Here is a 12816-nt window from a genome sequence, read left to right as displayed (position 1 = left end):
CGGCTGGTATTTAGTCTATCTTTTGGTTATTTCCGTCTTGTCTTGTGTGTGCGTCTGGCACAGTGAATGACTTGTGAACAGTTGGCTGTGATCAAAGCTGATTCTCCAGCAACTCAACATCTAAACCTAGAAGCTCTCCATAGTTTTGAACAAAGGAACATCTAAATATTTAGATCTTGAAGTTTCTATTTTGAGTCCCTGAAGTTTTTTATTTTTTATTCTAGCATGTCTGCATTTGCTGTCATAATAACCGCCTAATGTAATTATTCACCTTTCTCTGTCTAATACGCTCTTTGTTGTTAAAAAAGTGAGATAGAGAGAGAGCGAGATTGTGACAGCTACTAAAAACTTTTGTGCTTTCTTAGAGAACAAATTTAGACTTGTCATTGTATTTAGTGGTGTGCTAAGGCAGGAATCATTGTTAACAATGACAGCAAACCCCTAAACCTAAATATTAAAGGGACAGAAAAAAATGACAATTCTGTCATTTACTCATCCTCATGTTGTTACAAGCGTGAAAAGTGGAGGATTGTGCTGGTCACTCGCTGCATCATTAAAGTGGTTCATAATCATGCAATGGCTTTGTGTGGGAAACCTGAGAGTCTTCTCGTCAAATGTTATGTCTTTTTTTAAGCTTGAATGCCTCAGTCCCATTTATTTCTCATAAAAGAGCAACCAGTTCAGTTTAAAATTCTTGTTTTGTGTTCCACAGAGGGGAAAAAAGTCACATACAGTACATGAGGTGAGTAAGACCCTGTTTCCACCTGGTATTAAAAGGTTAGTTCACCCAAAACTGAAATATTCTGTCATTATTTACTCGCCCTCATGTTGTTTCTTTCTTCTGCTGAACACAAAAGAAGATATTCTGAAGAATGTCGGTTACCAAACAGTTGATGTGGCCCATTGACTTCCATAGTATTTATTTTTCCAACGGTAGTGTATGTACTAAAAAAAAAAAGTACATTAGCAACCGCAAAACAACGTCCTGGCAACCGCTCAGAACAAGCATCACTCACATTACCTTAAGAAAAATATACAATGTAATTATTGCATCTTTTTCTTTTATGGCTCTTTTCGTGCTTTCTAAAAGATCCTAAAACAGGCACTTAATGAAGCGCTAAAATGTAATCAGGAATACGCCATGACAACCAAGCCCGCATTCTGTTTTTGCCGCCAAGCATTCTAACTATTTTCATGAGCCATTTGAGAGCGTTTCATGTTTTCAGAAGTGGAGCGGTATCTGCTGTTTGCATGCACCTTAAACGGGGAAATGAGCCATGGAGGAAGTTAAAGACACAAACACGTTAACATACTGGCGAGGAAAAGTGGGCTCTTGTCCAATTAGGCCAGCCGAGAGATTCCTCTGAGCGAATCTTCTAATGTTCAGTAATTGTGTTCATTCACCCTTTAGTGCGTCCAAACTGGTTTTATATTACTTTTTCAGTTCCCCCCCTGAAAAAGTGGGAAGCTCTTTATAACTTGCCCCAATAACCTGGATGATGGCAGCCTGGAGTTATCAAAGGAGGAAAAGAAAATGTCTTTTAGGAAATAAATATCACCCTGGCGATTGAGTGAGCGCTTAAAGTTGCCTCATATCCTTCATCTGTGGATTTATTTTCTCTACCTAAATGTGTCTGTGTCCCACTTTCACATTATCCTTTTCTAAAATGTCCAAAAGTCATCCGAATTAGGTGGACAATGTTTTCCCTTCTGCCCGAGAAGGAACTAAATGAGCTTTTGAGATCTGAATGTTGACTAAAGTGGGAAATATAGTTTGAGTCATATGTTTGTGTGTTATGTAGCACGTGTATTGAGCTTGACTTCCTGTTGTGGTTTTTGGTTTAGGGCCATTCTCTTTGAAAGATCATAAAGTCAAAGAGAGATGGTTCCTTTTATTAAAGTAAGCAAAATTGGGTTTTATGTATTGTTTATCTTGAAGGGGTTTCAAAAATGCAAGGCATGAAATGGCCCTTTTAATATTGCGTGTTTGTTCTTGTGTAGAGTTGCATAATGAGTTATTGTACATTATCTGTCCATTATAGGTTCTGACACTTTACTCTTGAATCACTCTCTACTTTGTAGTCAGTGTGTGTGTGTATATATATATATATATATATATATATATATATATATATATATATATATATATATATATATATATATATATACAGTATTGTTGAGATTTTTGACTAACACATGGATTTGTTGTGGCGTGAGGGGAACTAAAATAGTGTTTAAAATGTTTGTTCAAATTTTGCTTTATTTACCAGTATTTTACATTATTTCTGAATGGATTAATAAAATGCGACTTACACGAGAGTTGTTTTTTTCTCCAAAAAAAGCAGTTTATATGTGTAGCGGGTTTTTTTTATTTTATTTTTTTTAACCATGCAGCAAACGTTTTAAAATGTCTTGAAAATGACTTTATTTGGGCTGTCACGGTTCTTCGATTAAATTGAGAGTACTCGATTTAAATGGCAGCACGGCAAAATACCTGAAATGGTGCATTCCACAGACGAGAATCCATGAATTGCATTATTAGACCGTTTTCTAAGGATGCACGATATATTAAAACCATTTAAAAACTATATTGTGAATTCACAAAGGCTGAGATTCAGATAGATAGATAGATAGATAGATAGATAGATAGCTAGCTAGCTAGCTCCATGTCTGCATATGCTGTGAGTTTGGGTTGCTTATGACATTCATCTGGGAACGTAATGTGTGCCATTTCATCAGATTTGTAAGGTAAATCTTTTATAAACCTACACCAACACAGGAGAATACATCAATATGTTTCTAAAGATGCAAACTGTTAATCGCCATTTCAAAATAAAAGTTTAACCCCTCACTCTGAGTTTGCATATTTTGATGTCCACATATTCTTGTTCAAGAAATTACAGTGGCTGTAGCATTTCTATCTTAAGTAGCCAAAGTATTAAAGATTAAGTAAACCTTTAAATTAAATGTCATTTGGCCAGTATTAAACAAGGATTTGATCTGCTAAAGCAACAGACAGTTGGCACCCTCGTCAGGCATTTGTTTATACATAAGATAATTGTTGCCATTATGTATTTTAAGTGTTGTTCTATAAAACTATATGATTACTTTCTTTTGATACTTTATTTGAACCAAATTGTATAGCCTCATTGTTATAATGCATTTTAAATCATTTTAAAGGCTTAGGTCATTGCTCTTTAGATTTTTATTACCACAAAAAATATCCGATTACTCGATCGTCAAAGTAATCGATCGATTACCAAAATAATTGTTAGTGACAGCCGTAGACTTTATAAAATGACTTAAATTACTTTTTTAAACCGCTTAACTGATAGTATTAATTGGTCAAAATTCTTACTGTCAGTTAACCAGTTGATTATGAGCATCCCTGTGAACCGCTCATCGATATTACCACAGCAGCTTGTGTATTTGTGGTGGTAAAAACTGTGTGTGCAGCGTGGACAGCCCTTCTCTTTCTAGGTCAGTACAAATGAGTACATCTCTGTGAGGGAGTTCCTGTTTATGAGATGTGCTGAGAGAGGAGGGGAGTGTGGGGTGATTGTTGAGGGACCGCTGAAGTGTTTCCTGTTTCTCCACTGCTATCCAGAGTGGCCAGCGTGCGATTGGTGTTTGTACAGTGGTGGGCGGGGCTATTTTACTAACCTCAGGAAATTAGCTTGCATTTTTGCTTTTCCTTCACAGGCCCATCTTCACAGCATCCACATTTTTAAATGATAGTGTATATGTATTTTTAGTTATTTTTATTTTTGTAACCTCAAATTGTTTTCTGGAGAAACCTACCTGGCTAAAAATAGCTTATTTTTGCAAGCTCCTATCTCATTGTTTTAGATGTTTACCAGTGACTGGTTCTTTGTGGGAACTAAAAGCATGAATTGGGCTTGTAATTGTTCCTGTCTGCCGTCTTTGAAGTCACAGCTCAGTCGAGTTTAGTATTGTGCACGTTCCATCAGCCAATCACACGTTGTCATAATATAATTTTCTGCATCTCCAGAGCGATTAGTCACGTGGCATTTACGGCTCAGGTGATTAATTACTTTAAGTACTTCAGTTGCTCTTATGGTTGGAAAATTCCTTACGGATATTATTTGATAACTAATTGCACTAGTGAATTCTATTGAAAGGCCTACATTTAATTCTCAAAACCTGATTATGCAAATCTGTTTGGCTTTTAAGCGAATAGAACAGCACCGACAAAAACCTCTTCCTGTCACTTCAGAAGCTCTGAGTAGAGATGAGCTGTTTTCTGTGGTTTCCCAAACTAGCCTGTGTGTGCTTATAAGACTCGACATACATCTGTGGCCCTTTTCATTGGTTCTTATTGTTCGTAATTTAACATGCACTGTAAACTTTCGTTTTCAAAGTTGTAAATAAAACAGATTATACAAGAAAATACTATTTCACTTTCTCAAACTTGTTAATAAAACCAAGATTATCAGAGTACATTTGACAAGAAAATGCTATTTCAGACAAAATTGAATGCTTAATTCAATGTAATAATTTGTTATAATTTACTAGCAAAAGCAGTGAAAATCCTGCACCAAATTTATTCAGTGTACTGAGTGAAACAGGATATTCATTGAGGAAAAAAATGTAGGGCGGGAATTGATTGGATCATGAAAAGTGGGCCAGACCTGAATGAGTTAAGTCTTTTGGTTACTCCTGAGATTCCTAGATGGCATCAACCAATGATCCAAGTCATTTAACCTACCAACCCGACTCATTCTGCCTCCTCATGACTGTGTCTGATGAATTGACAACATTCATGCAACTTTATCTTGGTTTTTTTCCCAGGCGTAGAACCAATGGCAAAAGCAGAGGGTCTTCAATGATTGCAAAGAGGAGCGTCATCACTTTGTGAAACTAGTGAATTATTCAGCAAGGGCTGTTGTTTTTTTCCCACAGAACACCATTGAGAGTATTCATTGTGAGAAACAGGAAGTAGCTGCCACTTCAGGGCATGTGAAAACCACACGTTTTAGAGATGCGCATATGGACAAAAGTGCATGCTGCAATTGTGCTTTAATGGCACAATAATGAACATGTGCACGGTAATGCACATGCATGGGAGCGCTTATCAAAAATACTGCGCTGATTGCTTGTAGGATGTGTTACAGATAAGATTGCATCTATTTACAAAAGTGCATGTTTCGTAGAGAAAGCTTTTCTCTGCAGGCAGTCTCAGTGCAGCTTCACACCTACACACTATACACACCCAACATCAAGCACTTGATGTTGAAGAGCATGGCATCTGCACCATGTGTTATTTACAGGAGAACATTCAGTCAATCTAGAATTTGATGAAGTAGACGGGTAGGTTATCTCCTTCATCTCATTCCAAACCTACTGGTCATTTTTCCCCATTTGATTGTAATTTATGAGGGACTGGAGCTGTCAAGCTTCAAAAATGATGCATAATAGAAGTCTGAACAAATCATTCTTCGGTCACACTTTAGATTAGGGTCCAATTCCCACTATTAACTACAACTTTTGTCTAAATAAACTCCTAATTACTGCTTATTAATAGTTAGTAAGGTAGTTGTTTAGTTTAGGTATTGGGTAGGAATAAGGAATGTAGAATATGTTAATGCAGAATAAGGAATTAATATAATATGCTCGCTAATAATAAGCATCTAGTTAATAGTGAGAATTGGACCCTAAACTAAACTATTACGCATTCTTCTAATCTAGTCTTATCTGATTGATACAAACACTTTATTTATTTAACCGTTATTTTATTAAGTTTTAAGTTTTATAATGCGTTAAAATTTAGGTAATTATTTATTGAAATCAAACCGCTCTTCTAGTCTGATCTGATTGATACTACACATACACTTTAATTATTCTATTTTATTACAGTGTTTTATTATTTTCACAAGTTGAAATTTAAGTCCTTATTTATTAAAAACAAATTGCTTTATTTTGATCAAATTGATACTACACATGCTACATTGTATTTATTTATTTATTAAGCTGTTATTGTATTAAGTTTTATTATTTTCATAAGTTAAAATTTAGATGATTATTCACTGAGAATTTTTTTTTTCTCAAGTTTGATATAATTGATACTACACATACACTACATTCTATTTAATTTATTTAACAATTATTATTGTTTTATTATTATTTTCATAAGTTGAAATTTAAGGGTTAGGGTTTGTGACAAACTTTGATTATGTTTTGTATCTTATTGTAATCTCTACTGTTATTTGTGTGTTTAAGTAGATCATAACATATACTAAAGTCATTTTAATTATTAAATTTTTTTTTAGAGTGTAGTTTAAACTAATTCGGTTGCATGATCCAAACGTTTTGACTCATTTTGCAGGATTTAAAAAAATAGTGCCGTGAATCATTTTTAATTATCAGTTCATTTTTATTGTAAGTTAATGATTCTTATTTCATATTTTTCTCCTATAACGCCTAAATGTGTCATCAATGAGTGTTTGTTTTACACTCCCAGCCAGCAATGTGCTGTGTTGACATCTAAACAGGATGCTCTGGGTGGCCGTCCACAGTTTGTCATTCCCATGTCTGATGATGACTCATCACTTACATATGGTGATGTTAAACAGCTGATGTTCCACCTCTAGACGCTCGACATGCCCATCTCCGTCTGGATGGCTTCCGCTCATTAGCGGAGACCTCGCTCTCTTTAATTAGCGTTCTGTAATGTGTGGCTGCGGGCTGAAACGACTTCTGTGTGCTCTTTTCTAGACCATGTGCTTCCAGCATCTCGCTCTCTGAGAGGAAAAGCCCCAGACCGTGGTCTGTGTAATCTGTTTTGCCAGTTTAAACACCATCAGCCTGTTATCAGGGCCCGATTATCACGGAACCACCGGGGAGTGTTTTTATGCTTTGGTAGAATCAGTGTTTCTTACTAAATTCTGCATATAAATGTATAATATAATTGATATAATATAAAAACAATATTATTTTTGTGCGCAATTTTATTAAATTTTTTGCTGCTTTAATGTTTTTAAAGGGGTCATATAATGCCATTTTTGTACAAGCTAATATGATTCTTTATGGTCTAAATTAAAAGTTTGTAATATACTTTAATTAAAAATTCTCATTAGTATTGTAAGAAAACACTCATTTTACCTGGTCAAAAACAGCTCTGTTTTCAGCACGCCGGTTAAGTGCATGTGTCTTTAAATGATAATGAGCTTTGCTCACCCCGCCCCTCTGTTCTGTGCGTACACAGTTTTAATAGCACAATAACCATAACGTGTTGTTCATTATAAACGTGGGATTATGAATTATATTGAGAACGTCGTACATAGAAAACATGCCGTAATGTCCCCTGAATGTAAACCTTAGCCGCATTCATCGTGAAGCGTGCTAGCGATTTGCAAAGATTCATATAAATATTAATATAAATGTTAATAAAACGTTACACTCACTTCTTCTTCTGGAGGTGCGGCAGGAACACGAATAGTTGGTACTGATCCTTTTTTCAGGAGCAGCCTCTTAGCAAAACCGGCTTTATACTGACCTTCGTTTATAAAGCAGTCTGATGTGTGAAATGGTTCGCGCAAACATGAAAGCATTGACGTTGATCGTGGGGAATATTCCCTTCGAAAACAAAACTCAGCAACTGCGTCTTCAGCGGTTCGGATTTAGGAACATTAAAATGACTGCTGTGTTCCTTATTACACCCAAGAACAGAACACCACAATCGCTTAGACGCCATTCAGCTCATAGACAGTGCTCCAGCGTACCAACAATGACCGCGCCGGTCCTCGCGGACTATGATTGACAGCTCGCTCACGAGCGAGGGCGGGTCTGTGTTGAAACGCTGCTGTCAATCAACAATCGTGGGAGGGGCATCGATTTTGTGACGTCACAAAATCGAACGGCTTGATTTGAGATGGGGGAAAACATATAAGAAGATTTTTTTTTTAAAAACACTGGATGGATTTTTATCATTTTATGATGGTTGTGTACAGGCACTGCCAACACACATTTCAGTACAATCAACTTGTAAAAGTGCATGTACCAAGATTTAGTTTTTATTAATGAAATTGAATATTTCAATATTGTCATATAAACAACCAGCCAGTATTAATACTATTCACAAATCTTAAATGCACAAATTAATTCTTGTGTTATTTTGAGTCCGACGAATTTGAATTCAGTCAAATTTAGTGAGTTCATTCAGGAAAAGATTAGTCTGTCTAATTTGAACAGAAACTGATGAGTTTGTGAATCTTTATGACTAGAATAGTTCACCCAAAAAAACCTAAAAATGATCCCATAATTTACTCACCTTTAAGCCATCTTAGGTGTATATGACTTTCTTCTTTCAGCCGAACACAATCGGAGAGTAACATTAAATGATGTCTTTGCCCTTCCCAGCTTTATAATGGCATTGAATAGAGCTAGAGTTTTTGAAGCTACAAAAAGCCCATCCATCCATCCATCATAAAAGTAATCCATACGACTTCAGTGGGTTAATAAAGGCCTTCTGAAGCGAAGCGATGGTATTCATCAGGCTGATTCAAACCAATAACTCACGAACTCATGGTTCATTTCAACATCCGGCACATGAATTGTAACACTACATTTTCTGTATGGCTGTTTTGAGATGGCGAAGACATTGTAATGTGTTACAGATGAGTTATGCTGCCTGCCTTTACTTTTTTTATCTCGTCACTTTCAGTGAAGCCTGCATATTTGGGTAAAATATGATTTCTTTTGCTATGGCGCTGTAAATTCAGCAGCAGCAAATAAAGCGGAGCTATCTGTGTGGAAAATAAACTGCACACAATGGCTGTACGAACAGATTGTGTTACCGCTTTTCATGTTTAAAGTCACAGGCTGTGTATACTGCTAAATTGAGTCTTTTACACTCTAGCCTGTTGAAATGAGATGCCATCATTTAGATCTGGCGCGCTTGGGGCGGCTACTGTACTACAGCTCTGGGGTTCATCGGCCGCATACGTCCACTTTGATGTCAGCTCAGTTTATTCTAGAGTGCCTGACCGTGTCCACATGTTCTGATGTGTGAGAAAGCATGTTTAAAGTGTTTGTACTAGTGCTTTAGTATAGATTGCGTGGGTTTAGTACATTGATGGCTGACTAAGGGCTTAATTAGCCCTGCACTCAGAGGCTCGTATTGATTTTTGCTAGTTTCTTCTTGTGCAGTGACTACTGACTATTGAACTCTGTGAAATGGACACAAAACATTTTGTACCTTTCACTCTTTCTCATGCTTTTAGTGTTTTTGTATGTTACCGCACGCGTCAGAGTGACGTACGCACTGGACCATTGAAAATTGATGCATGTTTTGAGGGTGAAAGAGTCCGGAGACTGGAGTGAACAGATATATGGTGAGAGAGAAAGATTGAACAGGAATAGAAATACAATTCTCAATCAATTCTGAATGGTGCACAAGCCTTGCCGCTCAGGGAGCCTCAACAAACTCCCAAAGTGGCCTCAAGATGGCTTAAAATAAGACAAAACAAGCATTAAAATAAGTTAAAACAGCTTAAAATCAAGATATTACTTAGTATTTGATTATGTTTATAACAAAACAAAAAAAAGAAAAAATTATTGGATAGGCCTTCAAATATTATTGTGGACAATGGGTATGGAAAATTGAATGGGAATGGTATAGGTGAGAATGTAAAACAGTTATATTGTGAAATGTCACATGATCCTTCAGAAATCATTCTAAAATTCTGATTTGGTTCTCAAGAAAGTTTTGCTTAATATTTTTGTGGAAACCCTGTTACATTTTTTTCAAGATTCTCTGATTAATAGAAAGCTCAAAATAACACCATTTATTTGAAATAGAAAACTGTTATATTATAAAATATAAATAAATATATAATTATAAATAAAATATTTTGTGTCACTTTTGATCATTTGAATGCGTCTTTGCTGAATGAATGTATTAATTTCTTAAAAAAAAAAAAAATCTTTCGGACCTTCAACTTTTGAAAGATATTATGCATCGCCCTAGAATTGTGACTGAGTTTTGCACACCACTTATGTTTTCATCAGTAAATGTAAATATCCAGCTCATCCTCTAATTGTTCTTATTCTGCCTTCTTTTGCAGCTCTTCAGGGAAGTAAGAATAATGAAGATTCTAAATCATCCAAATATTGGTAAGTTGTCCTACAGTAATCTGTTTTTAGAAGCTCTCTGTGGAGATGTTTGGGAATGCGGCACACAAAGCGGACTGTAGTGGAGGCCTCTCTAATCCCCTGTGCAGGAACTCCCTCTGCTTTTCCCAGAGCCGCCACACCGCTCCTATTCAGACGGCCCGACCGGCTCCTCCCGGCAGCACAAAAGCACTCCTGTATGCCTCTGTGTGTTCCATTGTTGAGCATCCATCATCTGACGGCCTGCACATGCCTCATCTCCCCCACCCCCACCCCACCCCCCGTCTCATGATGTCATCTCTGTGTGGCCCCTCTCTCGCCCCAATACCTTTATCAGCCCTCAGCGACCCCCATCTGCCATTTCCGGACATGAGCAGGTGTTTGTGTCGAATCGTGAGAGACCCTTGTTTCCTATTATAATATGCAGTTTTAGTTCTGAATGCTCACTGGTCAGCGATGACATGAAACTTAAGCGTAAGGGACTGAATCATATAGGACCAACAGTTTGGTGGCCGGTAAGAATACAATATGCATTAAATTAATTAAAAATGATGTTATAGGACAATTACATTTCAAATAAATGCTGTTCTTTTGAGCTTTCTGTTCAGGAAAGATTGCTGAATGCAGCCACGATTTCCACAAAATATTAAGCACCACAACCGTTTTCAACATTGATGATAATACGAAATGTTTCTTGAGCATCAAATCATCATATTTGAATGATTTATGAAGGATCATGTGATACTGAAGACTGGAGTAATGATGCTGAATATTCAGCTTTGTCAACGCTGGAATAAATTACATCTTAAAATATATTAAAATAGAAAAGTTATTTTATTTCACAATATTACTGTTTTATGATATTAATAAATTGCTTTTGTGAGCATAAGAGACTGAAAGAAAACATCTTACCGACCCCATACATTTGAACGATGTGTATAAATACTCATTTATAATGTTTGACTAAAATAGTAAGCGTGATATTATAAAGACATGTTGTTAAATTAAATATGCAAAGTGGCTTTTCTTTTGCCACTATATTTTATACAAATCAAAATATGATCTAAAAAAATGTTTACTTTTATTCCATTAATGGCATAACTTTTATTTACTTAGAATTAGAAATAATTTTGTCGCAAAACAGATCAGAATAATCAGAATCAGAATTTTTGCAGATCAGAATAATTGCAGCACCCCATTTGAAAACCCCTGTTCTAGAGCAGGAATTTGCTTAATTATAAAACGGTGACCACATGATATATATTCCTGATAACATATATAAGGAATATATGTAAATATTTTGTAAATATTTACAAAAATAAATAAATTGCTTTGTAAATTTCAGGTCAGAGTTCACCCAAAATGGTTTGGTATTGCATTGGACAACAAACATTTTAAGGCCCCGATATACTCACGGCGAAGTTCTTTTTCGTTCTTCACTTAGGGGTAAAACGAAGTTCAAAATAATTGTATTCATCCGTGCCGAGGTACCCTGGTAATCCAGAGTTCTCGCGAGAGCACAAGTTGAATTTGCTCAGCGAGTTACTCTGGCGTCGAGTAATGATGCTCATTAAATATGCCCCTCTATCTGAGCTGCACCAATCACATCGGGTTATCTGATATAGGCGGGCCAGAGGCGAGATGACGACAGCGCTGTGACGTCGAAGTCATTAGTAAACATTGCAAGATGGCTATGGATGAACACCAGTTGTTTGAAACGCCTTTGGCCGCTACAATGAACGAGTTAGACTTTTTATCTAAAAGAGGAACAGAAGACGGCGCTCGAATCGTTCCTTTGCAAGAAGGGCGTTTTTGCTGTTTTGCCGACCGGATACGGTAAGAGTCTAATCTACCAGTTAGCTCCACTGGAAGCTAAGCGATAACTTGTTGTGATTGGTCGTAGTGTTATCCAATTGCGTGCAGTGAGATTTTCAAATGCATGCTTGGCGCCGCCCCTCGAGCTGGCCGATTTTCATTAGTCGACGTCTTCATTAGTCTTTCAGATTTAGGTCTGGATTTCCAGGCTAGTGCCGAGGCACAACCCACGGAAAGTTGATAATTCTGCGAATAACTGCAATTGCAGATTTCGAACAGAGATTGCGACAAAGAGGAAAAACTACGGACTGCAGCTTTAAAATCAAGCAGCTTTACCGTATTTAACATGAAAAATAGTGTCTCGTTTCATCAGAAGTACAACTTCATTTTCTACTATAAATCTGCTCTCCAGTGTGTTCATGGTTTCACTCGTAGACGTCTGACCTCAATGGACTGAACAGGAGAAATTAACCGGAAAATATTTCCACGTGACAGAAGGCGGAGCCTCAGAGCCACACCTAACTATTACATAATCACGGACCAATGGTAGTACAAAGGAGTTTACCAGCCGAAACAAACTTTTCCAGAAAGTTTGCTTTGCAAGCTGTTTCGAACTCGCAAAACGAACACCAAATTGAACTTCTTTTCTGCCTGATTTAGTTCAAAACCAGCTAGTTCTGATTCAGTTTGAAGTGTATCAGGGCCTTTAGTATACCTTGCGTTTACAGTTATGTATTTGCAGGAACTCTTCTTTCGCTGTGACTTCACAAAACATACAAATCACTTTTTTAGATCATGTTTGATTGATTTGAAAATCTATTGAGATTTCAAAATCTATTGTGTTTGTGAGAATGGAAGAACTTTGTTTGG

General features: G+C 36.6%; 1 protein-coding gene across 19 annotated transcripts in view; it reads left to right on the top strand.

Moving 5' to 3' along the window:
* The window catches only part of mark3b (MAP/microtubule affinity-regulating kinase 3b), a 65684-nt gene that overhangs the window by 20640 nt on the left and 32228 nt on the right, over positions 1 to 12816 (top strand). For all 19 annotated transcript variants that reach the window (XR_013822882.1, XR_013822883.1, XM_079887401.1 and 16 more), the window contains exon 4: positions 10086 to 10134. Coding sequence is in view for 17 of the 19 variants with exons in the window: in XM_079887401.1 (XP_079743527.1) it covers positions 10086 to 10134 (49 nt within the window). In the remaining 2 variants the exon portion in view is untranslated. The remainder of the gene's footprint in view (positions 1 to 10085; positions 10135 to 12816) is intronic.

This window comes from Squalius cephalus (genome assembly GCF_949319135.1).
Source record: "Squalius cephalus genome assembly, chromosome: 12".
Lineage (NCBI taxonomy): Eukaryota > Metazoa > Chordata > Actinopteri > Cypriniformes > Leuciscidae > Squalius > Squalius cephalus.
The sequence above is the reverse complement of the archived record's forward strand: the minus strand, read 5'-3'. Positions and strand labels throughout refer to the sequence as shown.